Source organism: Capsicum annuum, chromosome 9, assembly GCF_002878395.1.
Source record: "Capsicum annuum cultivar UCD-10X-F1 chromosome 9, UCD10Xv1.1, whole genome shotgun sequence".
Classification (NCBI taxonomy): Eukaryota; Viridiplantae; Streptophyta; class Magnoliopsida; order Solanales; family Solanaceae; genus Capsicum; species Capsicum annuum.
In genome coordinates this window covers 54,631,106-54,657,361 of record NC_061119.1, presented here as the reverse complement: position 1 = coordinate 54,657,361, position 26,256 = coordinate 54,631,106, and the positions used below count along the sequence as shown (strand labels likewise).

General features: G+C 35.0%; 1 protein-coding gene across 5 annotated transcripts; it reads left to right on the top strand.

Annotated features, from left to right (window-relative positions):
• The first annotated feature begins 6,447 nt into the window (after window positions 1-6,447).
• On the top strand, window positions 6,448-25,759 carry LOC107847477 (mRNA-capping enzyme). Of its 5 annotated transcripts, none has more exons than XM_016691749.2 (18): window positions 6,449-6,850; window positions 9,966-10,164; window positions 10,995-11,127; window positions 11,425-11,576; window positions 12,823-12,906; window positions 13,011-13,073; window positions 14,476-14,607; window positions 14,696-14,902; window positions 17,084-17,203; window positions 17,434-17,480; window positions 21,963-22,125; window positions 22,224-22,361; window positions 22,460-22,582; window positions 22,672-22,770; window positions 23,085-23,174; window positions 23,710-23,791; window positions 24,880-25,010; window positions 25,160-25,759. In XM_016691749.2, the coding sequence occupies exons 2-18, from the start codon at window positions 10,027-10,029 to the stop codon at window positions 25,286-25,288; spliced, it is 2,031 nt and encodes a 676-aa protein (XP_016547235.1). In that variant the 5' UTR covers window positions 6,449-6,850; window positions 9,966-10,026; the 3' UTR covers window positions 25,289-25,759. The 5 variants fall into 5 exon arrangements, 4 of the variants coding, with proteins under 4 accessions (XP_016547235.1, XP_016547234.1, XP_047252751.1 ...); XM_016691748.2 differs by having other exon boundaries at window positions 9,960-10,164; XM_047396796.1 differs by lacking the exons at window positions 6,449-6,850; window positions 9,966-10,164 and adding exons at window positions 10,294-10,485; window positions 10,581-10,656.
• Window positions 25,760-26,256: the final 497 nt, after the last annotated feature.

Here is a 26,256-nt window from a genome sequence, read left to right as displayed (position 1 = left end):
ATTTTGACATGTTTTATTCTATTACTCAAAGTTAAGGATCATTAAGATTTCAAATGTCATCCAAATTTCACACTTCCTTTGTACATTTTTTTCCCAACCACTTAGAATTGTGTTTATACCATAACATAAGTATCAACTAAAAATACTCCAAGCAAACACAAACATAAATGTAGCAACATTAATCCTAACTCATTGGTGTTGTAGATATGAATCATTTGAGCCCCATCAATTTTGAGGAATGTTAGATATTTTCAAGAATTTTTTTATGAATTGATGTTTATCTTGAAGATCTACGTAAAAAATAATCAAATCACAGAAACTACTTGCACCGCTTGTTATATATTCATTCATAATAGTTTAGTACAATGAAATATTATAATTATTGTATTTATGCGATTCAAAACTATATAAATTTAAAATGCTTTTAAATATGTACACCCAGAGTACTAGATTTTAACATATATCATAACACATTGGTAAGAAAAATAAATACAGTAATTTCTATATCTATCCACTTACAACTTGTTTGAGTGGTAGGTACTTATCATTTCATATTTTATTATATTATTAAATAGATTATATTATTTTATGTAGTTCCATATTATTATACATTAAAAATTTGAAGATAACCTATAATTACTATATATATATATATAATTATAATTTTTATTATTATTATTATGTAATAAGGGAGAATTCAAAGATTTGGTAGTACTTAGTTGAATTTCAACTAATATTAATCCAAATATTTTGTCATCTTTAGTTAGATTGCAACTAATGCCCATCAATTACTTCAAAAGACGACTTCTTCTAAGTCACGGCTTACTAGGCGTAGTCACTAAGACAAAGCCAATAAAAGTAGTACTAACTTCGACTGTATCACCAAAGCTGCACGACTTCTAGCTGGACCGTATAACGGCCATGTGTTTAGCGATTCTAACCGTGAAAAGAGGCGCCCGTATAATGGTTCTATAGGAGAAATATGATGCGTAGCAGGCAATAATTTAGCATGGACAATGAATGTTTATTATAAACAGTAGAGCTTGCATCAAATTGAATACAAATCCTACCATTTGAATTTTGAGTCACATGTGATAATTCACTATTAGTTAAATCATAAGTGACTTGATTCGGAGATATAACTGAGTTTAATTATTCCATATTAATTTGTTTTACCCCTTTTTTATATTATCCTTGATTTAATTCAATATTACTTCACTTGTCATCATATTATATAATAACTAATAACACATTTTGAGATGTTTTACAATATCTTGATTTGATTTCCTCTCTCCCTCACCCCCCAACCACCACCACCACCACCACTACCACACACATCCACATCTTTCTCTTTTGTGTTATATATAATGATGTTTAGTCACTAATTTTGATTAATAAGTATATGTCACTTGTACTTATTTTATTTTAAAATTTTTGTCAATAAATAATAATCTTAAAACATATAATGATTCACATTACTTTACTGTTATATTATAATAGAGAACATTCAATTTTTGTGGGCTTCACATGAATTTAGAATATCCATTTTATCCTAAATTAAATTTTAAAGGCCTTGGAAGATCTCACCCATTTTTGTAAATGTAAATAATTATATTGACATTTAAAATGCTATACAAAATATAATGAGACATAGAAAAAGTGATAGTGACACCATAAACGATCTATTTATCCAATTTGATTAAAAAAAATTTTGATGATTTCTTTTATATGAAAAAAAAATAAAAATAAGAGAGAACACCCAACTTTTTTAAATCTATTTTATCCCTAATTAAAGTTTTAATAATCTTGTAAGACTTCACCCATTGAAAAAACATCTACAAAAGTATTTTACAAAATCAGACTTTCAACTATTTAATTTAAATGTTATCTTTATTTATAAATTAACTTTATTGATGTAATCATACAATAATTTGTAGCATCAAATATTTTTTATATTACTTAGATATTGTATTTCTTAAAAATAAAACGGGTTAGTTAATAGATTTAATTGAGAAAAAGATAGTGAAGTTAATTCAACATAAGACAACAATCATTTTAGATTGTTAAAAACTTCATTTAAAAAAAATCAGTAAAATGAAAAAAAAGAACAATTTTAGTGCATGCATTTGTTTGAAACTTAAAAGAAAGTCTAAAATATACTCTAAGAAAAATATTGTTATTTAACTTACAAAAACTTTTTCGTTCCTTCATTTTAACTTGTTTGTCTGATTTTGACTTAGCCCGAAGTTTATACGCGTGATGAAGATTTTTGAATTTTGTGATCTTAAACTGAAGAGATATGTGGAAAGAATCAAAATATTCTTTAATCTTGTGGTCTTAAATATGTCATATTGAAAGATAAATGAAGTAGCCGTTTGGCCATAGAAATTTTTTACTTTTTTCCGAAAAATTATTTCATTTTAGTGAAAAAGTGAAAACATGCTACGTTTGGCCATGAATTTTCCAACTCAAATTTCGAAAAATTATTTGGAAAAGTGAAAACAAGTTTTACTTGTTTTCACTTTTTTCCACTCATATTTCTCTCACAAAATTTTAAAAACAACTTTAATTTATATTCATGGTCAAACACAACTCCAACTCCAACTTCAACTCCGAAAAAAGTAATTTTCATGGCCAAACGGGGCCTAAAAGAGTCTGAAAAAAGGAAAGAGATATTCTTTTTTAAACGAACTAAAAAAAAGGAATAGGACACAAGAAATTGAAATAGCATGGCGATACATTTATACAAAGCTTCTACCCCAAGCACACACCATGAAATCGTAGACAGTCAAGTGAAATTGAATCCATGAAATAATTTGATCTATGAACAAACACATATATGATTTAAGATTTTAAAAATATTGAGAAACTATCGAACTACTTTCAACTAATACTATATAATGTTACAAAAACAAACAAAAAACAAGAGCAGCAAAAAATAAAATAAAAATATAAATATAAAATTAATGTAGTTTGGGTCTGGGCTATGCATGAGCCAAATGACACTGGTATGGTAAGGTAGGGTAAAGAATAAAGTAGAATTATCTACAATCTATAATCTATATCTATATCTATAATATATTAAAAGTGTGAAGATCCTTAGAAAAGTGATTTGAACTTTTTATCCTTTATTAAAAGACTTTCCTTTAGACAAAATTGTCTTTTCACTATTTTCTTCAATTTATTATTTAATTATTTTTATTGGATTAACTAGACTCCCAAAATATATGTGACTCCTAAAACATATGGAAGGAGAATTAATTAATATTTTTTTGTACTAATCAATTAGAAAAATACTCTTAAAATAGGATAAAAAAATACTCCTAAAATAGAACTCTATTAAAGAAATACTTCTATAAATATTGAGGTGCACAAGATATTATTTTTAGGACAAGTAAAAAGAAAACTATGTCAGTAGGGGTATATAAATTCAATCTGGTTGGACATTTCTTTTCTTCCCCTTTATATTTTTAATAAGGAAAGGTTATACTATAAATATTTAATTAATTTTCAACTCTTAAATATTAAAAATAGTGAAAAGATAATTTTATTTAAAATGAAAACTTTTAGTGGAGGGCAAAAAGTTCAAACAATATTTGTAAGGTTCTTCAAATTTTTAATAAAATTAGTTTAGGAGTACGAGCTTCGCACGTGTATCTCACTTTAATGAGTTCAAACGTTACACTAAATAGGATATTTGTTTAAATAATAAACATGAATACAATAATTAAATTCAATATCTTTTGATATGTAAAGATGGAGAATTCATTTATTAAACCTAACCTTTACCAACCACCAGAGTTGACATAGTGGTTCAGCGCTATGTCCCTTAAACAAGAGGTCGGGGGTTCGATCCCCGCCTTTGGCGAATGGAACAAATTTTGTGTCCAGTTTTCTACCGCAAAATACGCTGACCGAGGAACAGAGGATTAATCTCACGGCTACCGGCTGCGGGGATACCTTGGGAAACCAAAAAAAAAAAAAAACTAACCTTTACCAAAAATATTTTAAAAGTCGATCGACATTCATCTACCACCTGTAAACTGTAATAAAATAATATAATGATAGAGATATCAAAATAATACAATTAAATCAAAACAAATATTGTATTTTAACTAAGAACACAATACAATATAATAGATGAACTAAGAACGCAATACAATATAATAGATAACAATTACTCAAACAGAGCCAACCATTTTTCATTGTTAAATAATTTAAGCTAATCATAAATTTGGAGTTGAATTTGTTAGAAATTGATTATCAATCCAAATACATAATTGACAACATAACAATAAAGTGAGTTGCACAAAAATTAAACCAAAAAAATGAAAACATTAAGAGGAGAAAGTAACTATTTCTACGTACCTCTTATTCACGTAATTTAATCACCACACAAAACAACTTCTTTTATTGAAGGAGTATTCATAAACCAAAAAAGAATATGATTTTTAACTCCCGCATGTTTGTATTGCCAAAAAACCAATATCTTGGATTTCTACTTTATGTATAATTCTTAGATTGACAAAAATAATGAAAACTTATACTCATACGTTTTTATTTTTTCAAAAATAAGACAATGTTTATTAGGGCTCTTATTATATATCTAGTTTACAAAAATCCTATTATACATCTATTTTGCAAAAAATAATGAGATTTTTTATTTTTTAAATATAATAAAAATAGTAAATGATAATTTTGTCTAAAGAATTGTCTTTTAATGAAGGGTCAAAAGTTCAAATAATTTTTCTAAGGGTCTTCACACTTTTAATATATTATAGATTATAGATATAGATATAGATATAGATATAGATATAGATATAAATTATAGATTATAGATATAGATATAGATATAGATTATAGATATAGATTATAGATTATAGATATAGATTATGTACAAAAAGAATAAAATGATTACAATAGCAATGATGCTAAAATAAATTTATATATATTCAAATGATGTAAAAATATTACATATCAAACATGTAATTGCATTGTTTTTTATATCTCTGTTTTGAGAATTTTTTTGGTGTAAATTCAAGGTAAAGTTTAGTTGCATTATTTTGATATCTCTATTGTCGTATTATTTTGTTATAGTTTACAGGTGGTAGATGAGTGTCAGACGGCTTTGAGAAAATTTTTGTGTAAAGACTAATTTAATTATATTATTTTGATGTCTCTATCATCGTATTATTTTATTGCAGTTTACAGATGGTAGATGAATGTCGATCATCTTTGAGAATTTTTTCTTGTAAATGTTAGGTTTAATTAAATAAATTCTCCAAAAGATGTTGAATTTAATTAGTTTATTCATCTTTATTATTTAAACAAATATCCTATTTAGTGTAACGTTTGAACACCTAAACTAGTTAAATAATAAATAAAAGCAAAATAAAAAAGAAAATGAGATAACAATGCGACAGTACCAATCAGTCGTTGTATAAAATAAGACTTTTCTTTATTACACAATGATGGATTTAACGATATCATATATTAAAAAGTTTAAGTAATAATCATAACAAATACTCATTTGGTTTCATTTGGTTTGTCTAACTTTCCCTTTTAGTCCACTTACAGAAGAATGTATTTTTCTTTTTTGATAACTTTTTAATTTCAACTTTCTACCCTTACATGTTTAAAATCACAAGATCAGAGGACATTTTGGTGTATTCCACGTATCTTCAGTTTAAAGCTACAAGATTCACTCTCTCAAACCTTCATATTAAGTCAGAATTAGAAAAACACTTTTTTCACTTCAAATTATAGAGATAAATTCAAAAAACAACTTTAATTTATATTAATGAACAAAGAAAATCCTAATTTTCAATGTTCTTCTTTCACTTTGAAAATCAATTTTTTTTTTTTCAAATTTCATAACTAAAACATTGTCAAATGCCTACTAAAAATAACAACACAATAGATAACAACCATCTAAACAAGTAAAACTATTATTTTTTCCATTCACAACTTTACTTTTCAAATATTATTTTTTAGTTTAAAATAAAACACTAATTTTTTTTTCAATCAGATACTCCCTCCGTTTTGGAATAAGTGAATTCTTGAGGTATTTATTGGTATTTCAAAATAAGTGAATCATTGAATTTTTTTTCAAATTTACCCTTATGATTTGACAACTAATTAACTTTTGAAAAGGTATTACAAGATCAATTTTTTATTTTTTGGGGTAAAAATAAAAAATTATGTTAAATTTATATCTTTAATATTTTTTTCTTAATCTGTGTGCTAAAATTCAATAATTTATTTATTATAAAATGAAGGGAGTATCACAATAAAACATGACCTAATGCACACTCCTACGTACAATAGGTAAAAACCATCCAAGCAAAAGTTAAAACAAAATTAATTAGTTTTCCTCTTTTTTGAAAAAGAAAAAGAAAATCTTCCCCATCAGTCTTTAAATACCCCAAACTCCCTAACAGCCCATCCATGTATCATAACATCACCCTAAAAAGCCCCAACCTCCCCGGTGCGGCTCTTTTTTTCGTAGCTAATCCCTCTCCTGCTCCTATATTACTCTCTCTCTATATATATAGAATAGATCACATGTGTACGTACTAAACATACGTCTTCTTTCCACCATCTCTCTCTACTTCCAATTCCTCGCAATCGGGTGCTCTATGGATTGAACCATCAATAAATCTCTCTTGATCTCTCTCGCTCTAACAACCACCGTACCTTCTTTCTCTCTCTACGATTTTCCAAGTTTGAAATCATAGAAAAAGGGAAAAAATTCTAGTTAGTTGTAGGGTTTTCCAGTTCCGCTGTACGGTGAAGCGTGAATTTACTATTTATTCGTCCGCTCCTGCAATTCGTTTGATTTTACCTCAAGGTTTGAATTCTTTTTCTTCTTCTGATTCTTCTTATTTTTCTTTTGTTTAAAAGTTAATTTGAGTTTAATTTTTTTAAAAATTTGATAAGCAATTCTAATTTATTTTCATGACATTTGTTAATGGCTTAATTTAGAGTTTCGGAGCTAGGTTATTGTACTTTTTAGGGTTTAATTGTTATGTTCTTTGCAGTTGGGTGCATTGAGTTAGTGGTAAATTGATTTTGACTTTTTTTTGGCTGTGGAAAGTTTAGTTGTTCGAGTAACAGACTGAATTCTGTTTCTTCTTCGTCTGTTTTTTTGATAAGCAATTCGAGTTTATTTAAAAAAAAAATTATTTGCTCCTGAGTTTTGGATGACATTGTTATTGGCTTAATTTAGTTTGGAGCTAGGTATTATTTTTTAGGGTTCAATTGTTATGTTTTGATTTTGATTTTTTTTTTTACTTTTGAAAGTTTAGTTTTTCAAGTGCCTATACTGATGTTTGGTGATGATAACTCTTTTTTTTTTGGCTGGCGATATATATTTGGGGAACACGTGCTGTTTTTTTTCTTTTTTGGGGTTAAGGTCATTTCAGACAGGAGCCTTGGCGTAGCTGGTAAAGTTAGTTGTTATGTAACTTGGAGGTCTCGGGTTTAAACCGTGGAAACAATCTCTTGCAGAAATGCAGGGCAAGGTTGCGTAGTGTAGTGTAGATCCTTGTGATCCAGCCCTTTCCCGTACCTGGCGTATAGTGGTAGCTCTAGTGCACCAGGCTGCTCTATTGATTAAGGTCAATTCGAATCATTTTATCTGTTTTTTCTGTTCTTGCTCTTTTGGATGATGTCACGCATGACGATTCAGTTGTTTTTGTTTCTTTGCACTTTTCTGGGTAAACTAATTGTATATCTTTTAAAAATTTTAGTGTTTGCACTAATTGAGACTGAGCTTCGTAATGATATCGTTTTTTTGGGCTGCATTGTTCCGATTTCCTTGGAGAGCACGTCATGTTTGTCGTTTGCTGTTCGAATGTCTTACTCTGGGTTTAAATTGGGCTTTTACCAGGGTGTCGAAATAGAATTAGTCTGTTACACTTTGTGGTTCCATTGGAGTCAGTGTACAGGAGCGTTCGTTATCAACCTGATGACATAGTTCACATGTCATTTTTTACTTGGAGTATGGTGTTATACTTGTGGTGGTCAGTTTTGTTGTTGGAAGCTTTCTCCTTGGGGATTTGGTACTCAAAGCAAAATGTGCGTGGTTAAACTGGAATTGTTAGACATGGAAAATCCGTTAAGAACCTATGTTCTAGTCCCAATTTTGTTTTGCAGTATCTGGCTAGGTACAGAGTTTAGACTAAGAGTGTCTTCCATACCAAATTCTTTGTTTTTTAATCTAGCGGAACCTACAATATGTCATTTCCATGGTAAAATAGGATTGTAAAAATTAAATAGATGTTAAATAAAGTACGATGCCAATCTTCTTTAGATAGACTATAAGAATTGTTCCAATCACAATTGTGGCGGAGGGGGAGTATTAAACATTTGTATGAAGATTTAATTTAACCAGTTAGAATCAAATTGTAGTGAATTTGATTGTAGTCCTGTGATGATTTTCATGTTATAGGAAGTTATTCTTTCTATGCCAAAATGCAATCGTCCTTTCAGTAACTTGGTTATTATACCTAATACTGTTGATCCTTTGAATGTAATGGTGATAGCTTATCGTTCCTGAACACAGGGGAGTTAGCTCTATAGATTATGTACTAGTATGTTCAACTAACCTAGGTTTTGAACAACTCTCTCTGCGTGCTTTGTCATTGATACAGTCTGAATTTGCATTTAATCGTACTCGTTTTCCACATTATTCAACTCCTTTTGCAGTAGGGTCCAAAGAAGCCTTTGACCCAACAGGTTCTTTGATGCCCTATGTTGCCAGTGACATCTTACCAATCTTGGTTTCCATTCGATCAATATCAGAAAATGATACTTGTATCCATCACTTACTATTGATACTTCGCTCGGACAATTCCGACCATCTTCCCCTATTTTGATTCTTGCCCACTTGAGATGGTTCCTGAGTTCAGTTTTACCTTCAGTAGCCACCCATCCACTGCATAAATTTCCAATTTCAATGAAAACCTTTTGCGACCAGAGGTGAAGCAGGATCCTACTGCTCTCATCAATCTTCTGGGAAGCTGGTAATCCTTATTGTCTTCCATCTCCACTCTTTCCGCAGAATTGTTATGTCATGCCCCTGTTTGGGAACTCAAAGAAGAACATATTCCCGTCCATATCATAAATTTGGCCCCAAAGACAGGCGTCCAAGAGATGGAAGTCCATTTCTTTATATTCAATAATGTGATTTTTTCCGACTTCTCCTCGTCAAATTTTCAGATGGCACACTTGTTAAGTAAGACCCTTTCCTTTCTTCCAGATGCCTATGTAATTTAGATACAACATACCCAGCGTAGTACAAGTGCTGTCTGAGGAACCGATATAATACAGATGTCTCCACTATTTGTATAGAATGTAGATTCCTTGAAGTGTTTGATTGCGATTTACTCTCTCAGCTTTGGCACGAGGGTAATCATAAATGCTGTGTGGCTCAATATTCAGTTGATTGTGGCATTTAATGAACCTTTCAATCTTAAAGACTATTTCGTTCCATCCCCCATTCACTGCTATCGCAGGACTTATTATTACAGGCCTATCTTTCCCCTGAAGCGAAAGGATGCTCATGTACCTATCATATACATTAGACTTCCTAGTGCAGAAAAACTCTGGTAGCTTCTCCTGTGTTTTTCATCTATTGATCGAATTTGTCTTTTCTTTCAATGCCTCTATGTTTCTTTGCTCTCTAGCTGTCTGGCCCTATAAAGGGTTGTATTTTATCGTTCTAGTCAACTATTATTCTGTTTCTTATCATCTAGACTCCAGCATTTTCCTGTCGTTTTAGGTAGGTTTTGTATTTCTTTGGTATCCAAATTTATGATGTTTGCTTGGTTCGTTAAGTTTTAACATTTGGATGATGCATTGAGATTTGAATATATTCAGCCTTTTTCAATTGTCATACAAGGGCATTAGTTTATTTTTGATCTGAACAATTCGATGTCAACTCTTGTTTGTTGTAGGAACAGAACTATAAATTGCTTACAGGCACCTTGACATATGCTTTGTATTGAGACTTGAATCATCAGCATGGATCTGAATGCCTTGCCACAGCCAGAGGACGATGATGAGATTTTTGGACAACAATTAGAAGATCAAGAACCTATTATATTACATAGTGACGAGCGTGCAGATTATGTCACAAGTGCTGTAGAGATTTCACGTCGCGTACGTCTCTGTTCCTACTACTCGCTATATCAACTATTGAGCTGTACTACTACTTGAACTTGCTCATTTTATTGAATATTTCTGCTTTGCTCTTTGTTTGATACATGTCTCTTTTATATTGGCTGTTTCTTTGCTGCTTGTCTTCGGCAGAGTAATAACCAGTAGAAAGCTTTGTGTGGTGTTTCGATCATTTTTCAATCAAGTAAACTAAACTTTCATTAAATCAGATCCAAAGGATGTAATTGATTGCAAAAGAGTATCCTGAATGTTGAAATCCCCTAATTACTCATGGAGCTTACGGAGTCTAATAAATCTAAAGAGGTATTTATAGCAAAATGTTTTCTCCAAGAACACAGATTAGTTTGTTTATTTTTCGTCCTGTAATCCAAATCCTCCTTTTTTCTTTTCCATTTTAGCCAGCAGGCAGTTTTGGGTCATCAAATGGTAGGGGAAATTGGAAGTCCATAGGAGGTTAATTCAGCATTGTTGTTGGTAATCTGGCTATCTCCAAGTCAGCTATCTGACTGATCTAATTTGAACTATTTTTGGTTTCACACTTTGTAACTCTTATCTCTCTCCTCTGTCAAAAGGGGGAGAAATTAAAAGAAATAGAACTTGCTTCTTTGTCACTTCATTCTTAGATAGTGGAAAGGGATAGAGGACATGGGAGTAAGTGCCCATAGATAGGGAATGGTCTTGTGAATCTTATTATTGTGGAGACGACTTCATTTTCAATTTTTAATTTATATTTTTCTAATTTCCTATCTTTTACCAGTCAAAAAGTTATTTTCTAGTCTGCTTGCCCTATTTCTAAATGCCGTTTGTTTTAGGAGCGGGAGGAAAGGATTCAAAGACTTAAAAGACAACATCCAGATGATAGGCCAGCATATCCATCTCAACCACGAATGCGGGATGAGATCTTTCAGACAAAGAGACAGAAGCCCAGCAGCAGACTTCCTCCAGGTTATTGTTTTTTTTTGTGCACTCTCTCTCTCTCTATATATATATATATTGTGTGTTACTTTATCTCTTTTGCCGTGTGTGTATGAATTGTTGAAGTAGCAATTGATTACTGCTTCCTTCTGTGTAGTCCATCTTTCGTTTTGTTCTTGCCATCTAAGTGTAACTCTAGGTTGCACTAAACATTACTGTGTCTTCTTTGACTATTTTCTTGGCACAGGTTCTTGTTTCTCTCCTTTTTTCCCTTCCTTACTGCTCATAGTTCAATTACATCATTTATCTTTTGGATTTGTCATGCAGGTTGGTTGGATTGTCCTGCATTTGGACAGGAGATAGGTTGTATTATTCCTTCAAAGGTTCCATTGGATGAAACTTTCAACGATTGTGTTCTTCCGGGCAAAAGATACTCGTTTAGGCAAGTCCTCCATCAACAGAGAGTTTTAGGAAGAAAAGTGAGTGTGTTAACCTGAATTTGGGTCCTTATTCATTCTCTTGACGTGGATTTTATCTTAAAAATATTTGATTCCTTACGTGCAGTGATGATCTGCTCCTGTATATGCCTTTACGACACTTTCTTGTTACTGGATTTCAATGAAGTAACCTTCAACAATTAAAAGAAAAAGTTTGATTCCTAGATGTTATCACAACAACAACATGCCCAGTAAAATCCCATGAGTGAGGTTTGGGGAGGGTTAAGTGTATGCAGACCTTACCACTACCTTGGGGAGGTAGAGTGCCTGTTTCCGAAGGACCCTCAGCTCAAGTGTAGCAAATCCAGGTACAAAGAAGAGGAGAACAATGAAGAAAATATAACAACTAAACAGGGAAACAATAATCAACCACAAACAATGAAGAAAATATAACAACTAAAAAGGGAAACAATAATCAACCACAAAATAGTGTGATAATCGAAACACAATAAACAACAACAATGATAGATATCATAAGCAGGGATCAGCGCCACCTCAACATCTACAGCTAAACGTAAAGCTACCATACTACGGCTAGTGCACGATAACACTCCTACCCGACTAACCTTCTACTCTAATACGCATCCTCCACGTCGTCCTATCTAAGGTCATGTCATGTCCTAGATGTTATCACGAGGCAGAATTTTATTGCTGTTTGAAGCTTTTCGTGTTCCGTTGTTGGTAATGTTTTTATTTATTGTTTATATCCTGTAGATTCTAATTTTGACATAGATAGCAAGTTGAATCAGTTAACAAGTTGCTGCACATGAATTATGGTCTTAGAGATGTTTTATATCACTGTCTTGGAAATGTTTTATGTCAAAGACGAGGCTTATATTCTATTTTGTTTTGCCTTTTAGTATGATAAAATCATTTGATGCCTCGATAATTTTGGCCTCTTAGGGATCGTTTGGATGGGAAACAAGTTATTCCGGGATTAATTATCCCAAAATTAAATATCCCACCCTTATGGCGGGTTAAAAATAACACTATAATCCCAAGATAACTAATCCCCGGATAAGTTATCCCCTGCATTTTATCCCAACCAAACATGGGATAAGCTCATCCTAAAATTAATTGCAGGTTTAGTTATCCTTTATCCTTTTTACCGTTAATTCATTTGGGTTACTTTCACAATCATTAGATGCCTTATTTGTTCTGAATTTATTTAGGTTACCTTGACAACACAGGATCTTCTAACCTACAACTGACTCATTGTTAATTTCAGCTTGGTATGGTGATTGATCTCACCAATACAACTCGATACTACTCATTGTCAGATTGGAGGAAAGAAGGCATCAAGCATGTAAAGGTTGGTACATGGTAATAAAGTCACAGAAGAGAATAGGTGGTGGGGGAGTAATTTTTCTCTTTTTATAGTTGTTGTCCTGATTTTTACTCTCACATGTGTATCAGATTCAATGCAGAGGCCGTGGTTCTGTACCTGACAGTGAGTCAGTAAATTTATTTGTCTATGAGGTAATTTTATTTTTGGCTCCAGTTTTAGTTGAATTCTGTACCTGAGGATGAGTTTGCATTGCTTATCTAGTAAAAGTACTACAAGTTTGTTTTCTTACCTTTAGCCATCCATGGTTGGATATACGTTGCTACAGATATTATCATATGTAACACTTGGTGCAATTATTAATGTGTGTCGTTTGTCAATCAAGTGGAAATCACCTGTTTGTTTGAAATCTTCTAGGAATAAAAAAGAGAAAAAGCTATTTTGAGAATGGTTGTTTCGGAGCATGTTTTCGTTATTACTTGGTGATAGTCTTGTTTGTGTTATTATTTTGTGTGTTAATACTCTTTTCTAGCCTGTTTTTGTCTTGATCCGGGGGTCTATCGGAAATGGCCTATCTCACTCCTAAGGTAGTGATATGGGCTGCGTACACTTACCCTCCCCCAACCCCAATTTGTGGAATATACTGGGTATGATGATGTTGTTGCTGTTAGGGTAGATGTTATGTAAGTATTTATATTATATTATGAATGTATTCTACTCTTATAAATAAAAAGAATGTATTCCATTATTTCAAGGGGACCCCTGGTTTAATGGTAAGAGTTGTCATCGTGTTACTAAGAGGTCATGTGTTCTCGTGCAGAAATGCAATGTAATTTTGTATACAGCCGATCAGTAGGTTGAATATGGTCCCCTCTCTGGACCTGAACAGTGGAACTTAATGCACTAGGGCTATGCTCTCTTATTAGCAGGAAAAGGGAACATTGTTGGATCCTGCATCTCCTTTTTGGATTATCCCAATTCACATAAGATGTGTTGTGGGGTGGGGGGGTGGGGGGGATACAACGGTAAAAGTTGTGATCCATCCTTCCCTGGACTCCATTTATGGGAGCTTACTGCACTAGGACTGTCCTATCTTATTAATGGGGAAAGGAACATTGTTGGATCCTGCATCTCCTTGGGTCGTCCCAATTCACATACATGGCTTAACCCCCCCCCAACAACAACCACCCACAACCATCAACCCCATGGAGATGATGTTTCAATTGGACCAAGACTCACCTGATTTTTGGAAAGGAAAACAGAGCATCATGAACTTGAGCATCCGTTGTAAGGGTATTTTATTTCCCAATGCGAAAGTTGCAGAGAATATTGTATTGCAATAGAAACTGTATATTGTCAGAATTTGTCTCATATTAAAAAGTACTGTATTTTCACAGAGTATATGAAAGGTGTTCTGTTTACTTCTATTTAGGTTTTCTTAGTATTAAGACTCAACATTGATGAGAAGCATGCTGTCATGTGAGTTTTATTCTGTTCAAGCCTTCTAAGCAAGTAAAGGCTAACTTTATCACATCCTGACTAACTGATCTATGCTATTGAAAGGAATTTGATACTAATATTTATGGCTTGTATCAGGTTTCACAATTTCTTGCCCGTCAGAAACATGCAAAGAAGCATATTCTTGTCCATTGCACACATGGGCATAATCGCACTGGGTTTATGATCGTTCATTATCTTATGCGTACGCTGTCGATATCTGTCAGCCAGGTCAGTAATTTTGCAATGCTACAGCCTTCTTACTTCAAATTTAACCATATATCTTGAGTATATGAATAATCAAAGTATTTTTATCCAGGCAATTAAAATTTTTTCTGATGCTCGTCCTCCTGGGATCTATAAGCCTGACTATATCGATGCCTTATATGCCTTCTATCATGAGAAAAAACCTGAAATGGTTGTTTGTCCTCCAACACCTGAGTGGAAAAGATCTTCTGAGCTTGATTTGAATGGCGATGCTATGCCGGATGACGATGATGATGGAGGTCCTGAGGCTTCTTTGATTGTAAGTGTTTCTGCAAGAGAACTTTCCTCTTTGATATTGTTGGCACATTTGTCATGGTTGAAGTGTTTGGTTTTTCCTTCTCTGTTGAAAGCGTAAACCTTCAATTTCCACTAGTATGGTGTTGAATTTGATTGAATGTGAACAGTAAATGGGTATCATTCTAGTGGCTTTCGACATTAGAACGAGAAAGCCATCCTTTTCTGAAACTTCTACGGTGAGGAAGTAGTGAAACTTTATTTTGAGTGCAACATTAAGCTTGACTATGAAAATTACCAATTTATGACATTCCCAAGTCGTTTTGCCAATGGAGATTGTAAACTCTTGAGTAACGACCTTGCAATACTTGGGATGCAAGGATTGCCTTAGCTTTTTGAAGGCACGATTCTTAGTCAGATGCACTTCCTAGTTTGAGATTACTTGAATTAGGAAGGGCTCGTCCTTAAAGCCACATGCCTGTCGAGGTTAGATAACTTGAGCCGCCTTATATGAGTCTCGTTTTGTTAGCCACGAGACGTTTTTGCCTGATCTTAATTTTAGTATGCCTTTCCTTTTGGTTCGATGAAATTTGTACCATAAAATGTCGATATGTTATTCTCAGAGTTGAGGACCTCTTTTCCTTAGACTCTGCGTTGGCTACGCTTTGATCCCAAACTAGTTTCAGGTCAGGATATGAATCCTTTGTATAATTTGCTTTATTCGACTCAATTTCATTTCAATCTGGAATGATAATTTAAAAAATGATCTCTTGTGCTCCTTTATCTTTCCATTCCCACCCACCAGCCCTTTATGGAGTTAGCGGTTAAAGGTGAACAAGCAGCTAAAATTTAATGCTGAAGAATTTTGGGTCATATCTTCCATTGGTGCCTTACTGTAATGACTAATGATAGAAGTTCCCTAGGATTGTTGTTTCTTGACTGATAAGAATTTCTCCTATGAATCCTGAGAACTATGTACTTTGCATGTTTCTTGTCTTATTTGCATTTGAGTATTTTTGCCTCCATCGTCTGCCAATTTCATCGCCTTTTGTCCTCCACCAATTAAAGAAAAGATGCACCCAAGAAGAAATCTAGTTTTTCTTAAAAGCTTGACAAAGGTGCTAAATAATGCTAGAAGAGATCTAACTTTGTTTAGACTTAGAGCAAGTATAATATTTTCCAGCTTGATGAAGAGTGTTTAGCATGAAAAATGAAAATAATACACATGCTAATGGTGTCATATTTGTTGACCTTCTAGAAAGATAAACCAGGTCCGTCGTCCTTTTTCTCTAATCTTTTGCTGGGGAAAAAGGTATTTTTGGTTTTCTCTTATATTCTATCATCACTCTTTCACCACTTTTCAAAGTTTTGATGATTGAACTTTTTATCAAAATGGTTACTAAATGATTAATTTATAGGACGGCATCTTCATAGGAGATCGAGCGCATGCAGACATTCAACTATATATCTTTTTGATGTTATAGTTGATTCACCTTTTACTGTTTGGAAGTTTATATTCCAAAAACAAACTTGACTGAGAGCCAGAGAAGTGAGCCAAAAAGGTGGGCATGGTGGTGTAGTATACAAGGTGTGGGTAGGGAAAAGAGAGGGAAGAAGGGCAGTGCATCCGGGGGAGGGTGTGTGTGTAAAACGAAGACCGGAGGCTATGCAGATGGAGGGAGAGAGAATTTTGGGGGGGGGGGGGGGGGGGGGGGTGAGGATTGTATTGATGTGAAGGGAGGGGTCTTTTTCGTGAAATCATGTTATTCTTTAACAAGAATGACTAGTACTTGCTTGATGTCGCCTAATCTAGTACTCTATGCCTGTAAACCGGATGTTGCTTTCCATTTGGTCTGTCCAAAAATATGATCCTTCGTGAAATGAGAAGTCTCTGTCCCATCATTCAAACAAATGAAAACTTCTATTACTTCAAACTGTTTGACCTCTTACCAACTAGCTGTTCCACTTTTCACAATCTGAACAATTTTTCTAAAACAGTCCCAGAAAATCAATATAGTAATCTCGTCAAATCCTGCAGGTTCTAGAATATAAATTCAGCATGATAACATAATCAAGGTTACAGATGCTTGTGGTTACATCTTTATACCAACATATGGTTTTGGTCTCTATACTTTTGCAGTGCACTAAGGTTTATTTATTTGACAGAGCTTTTATAATTTCCTCATAACTCATTTCTCCCTTCCAGGACAATCGTGAAGCACAAGTAGTAATGTCAAATGATGACGTTTTGGGAGATGCAATCCCACAAGATCAGCAAAATTATTTACGACAGTTCTGTTATCAAGCACTGAAAATGACCCCAGGGGTAGGAATTTTCAAGTGGTTTGTTTGGTGTCATTATAATTGTTACATAGGAATTTATATATGAAGATTTCTTGTATTGTTTATCCGCATTACTTTTTATTTTCTGTTCTTGCAGTGGACTCACTTTCTATTGTGCAGTTGTGGATTATGTGGACTACTTACTGGAAAATATGGATGTATCTGCTGTTTCAATTCTAATTCATAAATCCGTTTGATGTATTTGCGTTTCAGGGTAGAGGCCCACAATTTCCTGGCTCACATCCAGTCTCTCTTGACAGGTTTGGTTCTAGTCCTTAGTCGGGGAACTTTTAACTTCTTTTTTGTCGGTCTAGTCAGGTGTAACCTTAGGTCTAGCATTTCACGCTTAACCATGCATACAAGATGCCTCTTTTCACCCACAAATTGAAAAGAACAAGGATATTCTCACACTTGGCCTCATCTAAATCAGAATAGAAACTGCGTAAAGTTAATTTATCAACAGGGGAAAAGGTTCTGCATATGCTGATACATGACATTTATCTGCATGTCTTTGATATGTGGAGATGACAGTATTGCTCCTGCACAGCCTTCGCACCGGGGGTAGGGGTGTGTAAAAACCGAACCGACCCGATAAAAATGTTATTGGTTTATTGTTATTGGGTTAACGGTTTTTAATGCTTTTATAAAAAAATTTATTGGTTCGGTTCGATTTTTTCTTATTGAGTTATTTGATAAACCGATAACCCAACAAGAAAATATATTTATAGATGTGACTTATTATATATTTCTTTTAATTTCTCTCTAATTTCTACAAATTAACAAACCTATTATTTCATTTATACAAACTCTTAATTTCTACTAATAATGTTTAGTTCAAACTTGAAGGTTCTTGTAAATTAAAACACATTATGTAGGATTTTTGGTAGCAACTAAGATTTGTTTTTTTTTTCATGTTAGTTACTACTATTTCTATTTTATGAGTATTTTCTTATCGGTTAAATCGAAAACCGAACCGTTAAGGACTAAAAACCAATAAACTGATAAAAAATATCTTATTGGTTTGGTTATTGGTTTAGCATATTTAAAAATCGAAAACCAATAAACCGAACCGAACCGACCGATGCACACCCCTAACTGGGGGTTCACGAACGGTTTTGAATCTTTAGAGATCATTTTCCTCTTATGTTTTCATTTCACATTCTTTACATGGGTGAACACATGAAATAGTTTTGTTTTGTTTGTTCTGTTAATATTCTTTTTCTGCATGATAGCTTGTCCATCGAGTGTTCTGAGTAAATGTATCTTTTTAAGATCCTTTGTACAAATCTTATTCATGGATAGTAACTTTTAGAATTTGAGTAGGAATAGGATTGAAATGTAGTGTGTATAAATAGGGTCTCCGTGTAGTTGCGTAGATATCGGCGATCTTGGTAGAAAATCAGAGAGCTTTCGCTGTCCACGGGCGGCTATTACCCATATATGTCGCCCATCTGGCCAATGATTATGTTAGCAAAAGTTGGGTCACCGTGTATCTTTTTGATGACTATTTTCTCATATCTGATTGGCGTAGCATCGTGCATTTTTCCGGTGACTACTTTTCATATCTGATTTGCGTAGCACCGTGCATCTCCGGACTACTTTCTCATATTTAATTTGTGTAGTACCGTGCATCTTTCTTGACTACTTTCATATATCTGAATTACATAGCACCGTGGGTCTTTTTTGGTGACTCCTCAAATTTGATTTACATAGTTCCGTGCATCTTTCCGTAACTCCTCAGATTTGATTTATAATCTCTCTTTTGCAGTAGGGTTGTGGCGTCAATCCAACCCTACCCATATATAGTTTCTTTTTTAGTAGGGAAGACATCATTCCGACCCTACCCATATAATTTTCTATCCATATAATTTTTCCTTTTTAGTAGGGTCGCGTCGTTATTCCGACCTACCCATATAATTTCTCTTTAGGTAGGTCGTGTCGTCATTTCGACCCTACTCATATAATTTCTATTTCTCAGTAGGGTCGTGCAATCATTTCGACCCTACCCATATAATTCTATCTCAGTGGGGCCGTGTCATCATTCGACCCACCCATATCTCAGTGGGGTCGTGTTCTCATTTGACAACAACAACAACAAACCCAGTATAAGCCCACATCGTAGGGCCTGGGGAGGGTAGAATGTATGCAGTCCATACCACTAACTCTAAAGAAGTAGAGAGGCTGTTTTCGATAGACCCCCGGCTCAAGACAAAGGACAGTGTACAAAAAACATCAAAAGCATGGGACATGATAAAATAACATAGGCACGACATCCACAAAAATATTGTACATTGCCAAACAAAAGACACCAAAGCCTTCCTAACTACAGACTACGACTCACCGATACACCTTGGCCCTCTATCCTAATATTTTACCTCCATACCTTCCTATAGGGTCATGTCTTCAGTAAACTGTAACTGCTCTATGTCACGTTTAATCACTTTCCTCCAGTATTTCTTCGGTCTACCCCTACCCCGCTTGAAACCATCCTAGGCCAACCTGTCACACCTACGAACCGGGACATCCGTACCCCTCCTCATCATATGACCAAACCATCTCAACCTCACTTTTCGCATTTTATCCTCCACCGACACCACACCCACCTTTTCCCAAATAATCTCATTCCTAACCCTGACAGCCCTTGTAAATCCACACATCCAACGCAACATCCTCATTTCCGCCACCTTCAACTTTTGGATATGAGAAATCTTAACCGGTCTACACTCGGCTCCATATAACATAGCCGATCGGACTGCGATTCTATAGAATTTGCCTTTCAGGTTGGGGGGCACCTTCTTATCGCATAAAATTCCCGAAGCGAGCCTCCATTTCATCCAACCTGCCCCAATACGGTGAGAGACATCCTCATCTATCTCTCCATTCCCCTGAATCGTGGACTCAAGATGCATAAAACTATCCCTCTCCACTTGGGAATCCAACTTTACTACCATCTCCTTCTCTTTCCTCGAATCACTAAATTTGCACTCCAAATACTCCGTCTTGGTCCTACTCAACCGGAAACCTTTAGACTCCATTGTTTGTCTCCAAACCTCCAGCTTTTCATTAACACCTTATCGCGACTCATCAATCAAAACTACATCATCCGCAAAAAGCATACACCAAGGCACCTCACCTTATATACTCCGCATCAACACATCCATCACCAAGGCTAATAAAAATGGACTAAGAGTTGATCCCTGGTGCAATCCTATCAAGATCGGAAAATGCTCGGAATCTCCTCCCACTGTCCTTACCTGAGTCTTCGCCCCCTCATACATGTCCCTAATCACTTTGCTGTACGCCACAGGACCTCCTCGCCTCCAAGCATCTCCACAGAACCTCCCTAGGGACCTACCTTCTTAGATTGTGACCACTTTTTTAGCCATCAAATCTAATAATTCAACGCGTGAGTATGTTCCAGCCAGTTTTTCGGTGACTTCTTATTCAAGATCTACTCATCTCTTGATTTCGAGATTACCCATATATTTTAGACTAGTTTGGCAATTTTCCAGCAACAAATCAACTTTCCTGCGACGTTTACTACTTCTCCAACTCCTTTATCAATTTATTTCGTTTCAGCTGAGGTCTGCCCGACGTCCAAAGTAGTATTTACCAGTTTTGTTGCAGTAATCTTCACCAAGTACCTCACTGATCCTCATATTAATTACATCCATAACAAGCTTGATACATTTACTTTATATGCAGTGGCTTGAGGGGGAGTGTTAGAATTTGAATAGGAATAAGATTGAAATGTAGTGTCAATAAATAGGGTCTCCGTGTAATCATGTAGATACACCAATTTAATAATATTTATTCTATTATATTTCTCACAGTAACCTTATTGAATAATTGGCTCAGCGGTAAGCTTGCTTACCGTGGTGTGCCAGGGTCGGGGGTTCGAAACGCCCCTCCAGCGAAGCTGGGGTGAGGGCGCGTAGGTCAGGCCCGGAGTGGTCCCCCCCTCCCCGACACCTACGGAGTAGGTATGAACCGGGTCGTCCCCCTTAACCTTATTGAATTGTCATTTTTGAACCTCATGTGGACTCGGACATGGATGAACACATACCCAGTATATTCCCACAAAGTGGGGTCTGGGGAGGGTAAAATGTACGCAGTCCATACCACTACCTTAGATGAAGTAGAGAGGTTGTTTCCGATAGACCCCCGGCTCAAGACAGATAACAGTATAACGATAAAAAACAAAAAAATAAACTACAAAATGAGATAACACACCCTAGTTAATAAAAAAAACAAGACACCGAGTAATACTATAAACTATCTATTTGAGATCACAAACATCCTCAGAATGCTACGAACAAAAAACTATAGGCACAAATACAAGCAAAACATTCCTCCCTATTATTATAGATGCGCTCCTACCCACTAACCCTCTACCCTAATTCGTGTCTTTCACACCTTCCTATCAAGGGTCACATCCTTTGTAAGCTGTAACCGCTCCATGTCATGCCTAATCACCTCCCACCAATATTTCTTCAGCCTGCCTCTACCCCGTCCAAAACCATCCATAACCATCCCCTGACACCTCCATACTAGATTATCCGTGCTCCTCCTCATCACTATCCGAACCATCGCAACCATGTCATATGGACTCGGACATGGATATTAATCATATTTTCTCTGTGAAAGCAATTGTTTATTATTAAACTGGCTAGCTATCTGATAAATCATGGTAGACTGGTAGTATCCAACACAAAATCGGTGATCTTTGTCATCATGTGCAGGGACAACTTGCAGTTATTAAGGCAGCGTTACTACTATGCCACATGGAAGGCTGATGGGACACGGTATATGATGCTGATCACGATGGATGGTTGTTTCTTAGTTGATAGGCATTTCAACTTCCGGAGGGTTCAGATGAGATTTCCGTGCAGACACACTAATGAAGTATGCTAATATCCAGTTAGCTATTAGGATGCTCTGATCTTTTCTTTTTCTCTTTTATTTCTCACTGTTGGAAATTATAATTCTCATATTTTCTTCAGGGTTTAGCCGAAAAGACCCACCACTTCACTTTACTTGATGGAGAGATGGTAATTGATACTTTGCCTGACACACACAAGCAGGAAAGGAGATACCTAATTTATGATATGATGGCCCTGAACCATGTGTCTGTCATTGAGGTTGAATTCTTCTATATATACGCTTAGGGGACTTTTGTTTCTCTTCGAATATTATCTGTACCTTGATGTTGCTCTTTCTCTGTTCTATTCCTTTACAGCGGCCCTTTTATGAACGGTGGAGAATGATCGACAAAGAAGTGATTGGGCCAAGGAATTATGAACGTCAACATATATACCAGAGTAGAAACCCTTACTATAGATATGAGTTGGAGCCTTTCAGGGTATGTTTCGTCAATATTGGAATATATTTTCAAAGATTAATTATAATAGTTCAACATAAAGTGGCTGCTGATCTCTCAACGTTTATCAGGTGAGGAGGAAGGATTTTCTTCTGCTCTCTACTGTCACAAAGCTTCTCAAAGAATTTATCCCAAAGCTTTCACATGAAGCTGATGGTCTTATTTTTCAGGTGCTAAAGAGTGACACTACTGAATTGCTTCTTGTTCTAGTGTTATATTGGATTTTCCCGAGGAGTCAATTCCTTACATCACTAAGATGTTTAGTAATATGGCATGTGTGTTTTGATTACTATGCTGGAAAACTCTGCTGAAGTGGTTTTCAACCTTTATCTACGTTTACTGTTATGTTGCAGAGAAGTAGAGTTAGTAGCATATCCTCTTGCGTGTTATTGCAAATGACATGTTTATACAGTGACGGAGATGCATAAATCATACTGATGAATTTAGGTTCTGGCTCTGGTTACTGAGCTTCTTTCCATGTTAGGGTTGGGATGATCCTTATGTTCCTCGCACGCACGAGGGTCTCTTGAAGTGGAAATACCCTGAAATGAACTCGGTTGACTTCCTGTTTGAGGTTGTATTCTGCTCTCCTAATGAATAAAGCTGTTCCTATTTCCTCCTTACCTTTTGGTTACTTATTGTTGTTATTCCACTACACCTTACCTGTCAATATCATTTGGTTCCATGCTTTAATCCGTGTTGAGATAGTTAAGCTAATAAAACTAACTGCTTAAGCTTTTAGATGAGTTAATCTCACTTAACATAACATTAAAACAGACAATGGTCATTAGTTCTAGTCGCACTGTTATTAGAAAGAGTTTTCACATGCTCGGCCCATGAAAAAGAATCAGACCCTCACGTAGGGGGATGTGTTGAGATAATTAAGTTAACAGAAGGGTGTTATGGACTTCATCTGAGGTAGTGGTATGGACTGCGTACACTTTACCCTCCCCAGACCCCACTTTGTGGGAATACACTGGGTATGTTGTTGTTGTCTTAAGGTTTTAGAGATGGTCCATCCTTCAACAAGGCAGAATAGCCTTTGTGAACTGGATCATGTTTCATGCTCTCCTATTGGAATAAAGTGATCATCTCTGATCATATGGCAGGTGGTCGAGGATCGTGGGTTGCTTTATCTACACGAACGAGGGAAGAAGAAACCAATGGACGGGAATAGAGTTGTTTTCCCAGGTCAGAAATCCCCTGTTATATTGCTTAATATACTTGTGGTATCATGCAGGAATGTTTCCCTTAATTTGAGTTTGGTTGGGAATATAAGATATGAATATCATGTACATCCATACTTGTTAAGTTTTTATTCCTGTCTTGTATATTTTACTGACCTGGGTGGACGTAATTTCTTATTAAAATTGTGTTGTGGAGGAATTGGATGCAGTACTATTATTTGATGGAGTTAACCTTCATTAGAGAATGATCTAAAAAGTTGAGTTCTATTTCACACTCTTGCAGCCGCTAAGATTCCTTTTTGGTGCTTGTGAGGTGCTAAATAGTACTCCCTCCGTCTCTTTTACTTGGGCCATGTTGACTTAGCACTTCTGGGGTCTATTTTACTAAATTAACATTATTAATTATATACACCCTTGTGGTGGGGCCCTTCTTAGAACGACACCCCCCCCACCAAAAAAAAAGAAAAAAACAAGATTCATATTCTTGCTTTTACTTTTTGTTCTGTTAAGGCTTAGTAAATGGAATGTGGATTTTCCACTACTGAAGCACATATATGGAAGTCCCTTGTCATGCTTGATTATCTGTTGGATTGTCTTAATTTTAAGTGCTTTTTGCTTTTAAGCACTTTTAAGTTTTGGTGGTGCTTTGGAAAGCTAAAAGGTGCTTTTAAAAATAAGTCAACAGGCAAAAGTAGGGTATTTCTTATGGCTTTTAGCTTTAATTTATAAGCTACTTTTCAAAAGCCAATCCAAACACCCTCCAAATTTAGGGTCTCTTTAGTCTGTAAAATTCTGATTAACAAGATCATCCTATTGAGACTAGGACATGCCCCTCTCAAGCTTTTGACTTTATTTCGATAATTTTGTTTGTTCTCTTGCTCTTTAATATGGTCTTTCCAATGTTTGGTCCTTATTGGTTGGAGTTGGGAGTTACTGATTCCAGTGACGAGGTTGTGTCTTTATCTGTTGTCCTTTATTATTGCATATCTAAGCAAGAGATATGAACTTTTGTTTCTTTTTGTTTTTTCCCCACTTCTCTTGGTATTTTGCGTTTGTGCTTGTCTTGAGATGTTGGGTTCTTTCATGTTTCAGACGGTTCTGATCCGTCAGATTACTCTGGTAAAATAATAGAGTGCTCTTTTGATGCCATTAACGAAACATGGGTGTGGATGAGGACCAGAGTCGATAAAGCAACTCCGAATGATTACAACACGTACAGAAAGGTATTTCTATAATGGTACATACTAAATTTATGCAGTTGCTTTGTTGATACAAAGACTTGAGGTTTATTAGAACCTTTCCATATTTTCTCATCTTTTAGATATATAGTAGCCCCTATTAGACTAATTATGATTCCTGAACAAAAATTCAGGTGATGAGAAGTATTACTGACAACATCACCGAAGAAGTGTTGTTGAATGAGATCGCTGAGATTATTGAACTACCAATGTATGCGGATAGGATACAGAGTGATAGCAAAGCTCATGTACGACGCAGATGACTGAATCGGTGGAAGCTAGTGATTGGATTAACTTCGCATTGGAACTTAGCCTTGTTCATGTATATCAATAGAAGGGTATTTACGAGCATCCTTAGTCCCTAGGCTTCTTGTGTGCTATACTGGGTTTGTTGTATGGATCCAGTTGGCACACTGTAAACTTAGTGGTCCATGACTCGGGCCTCTTGTTTCCTTCTTCGTTAGCAAGAAGGTGGTCATGTATATTAGTTGTGTTAGTTTTCTTTTTTTTTTTCTTGGTACTGTTAAGTTGTCCAAGGTAGGTTTTCTTCTGTAGTAGTGAAACGTCAAGCTCTATGTTATCTATTTCCCTGTGAATATAAGTTTGTTCCACTACTAATTTCTAGCTTATCACTTGCCTTTACTCTTCGGTATATTCAGATTGGCTACCGGGAGTACGCTGCATAAGATGCATTTTTCAACTTCCAGATATAAAAACTTCAGTCCGATTTATTATGTGGTATTGTTTTCTTATTAATTTGTTAAAAGGGAATGAAACCTTTTTATATTTGAGAACAATTTAATTTTTAAGTTGTATTCTTATGTCATGTTTTGTTGTAATATGTTTAAAATTCTAAAGTTGGCATAGGTTATGGCTTGATCCAATGGAGTCAATATTATTTGGAATTGAGAGGCTCAAGGCCCTCTCGCTTTCTTTGAACTTCCTTATGTGAGACATTGCCAATTGAGTTGATTGGGATGCTCCATTACATTATTGAGCTAGAATTTTCTTACAATACTAGAGGAGCATGTCAGCACGAGCCCAATGTAAAGAATGTTTTCAGCAAGTACGAAAGCTAGATTGATGCCAATTAAAATTACAAGATGCAGAACATAAATACAAACTATTTGATAGCATTTGCAAAGGAGTTAAGTTTAAGAAAATAGTGTTATATACATAGCAGTAACAAAATTTGATGTGATCCCGAGATTGAGATCTTTAAACATAAGAA

Coding starts and splice junctions, on each gene's coding strand:
- LOC107847477 (XM_016691749.2), top strand. CDS start 10,027: ATGGATCTGAATGCCTTGCCACAGCCAGAGGACGATGATGAGATTTTT. Junction 11,128..11,424: donor CAGCAGCAGACTTCCTCCAG/GTTATTGTTTTT, acceptor TTTGTCATGCAG/GTTGGTTGGATTGTCCTGCA. Junction 12,907..13,010: donor AAGGCATCAAGCATGTAAAG/GTTGGTACATGG, acceptor CATGTGTATCAG/ATTCAATGCAGAGGCCGTGG.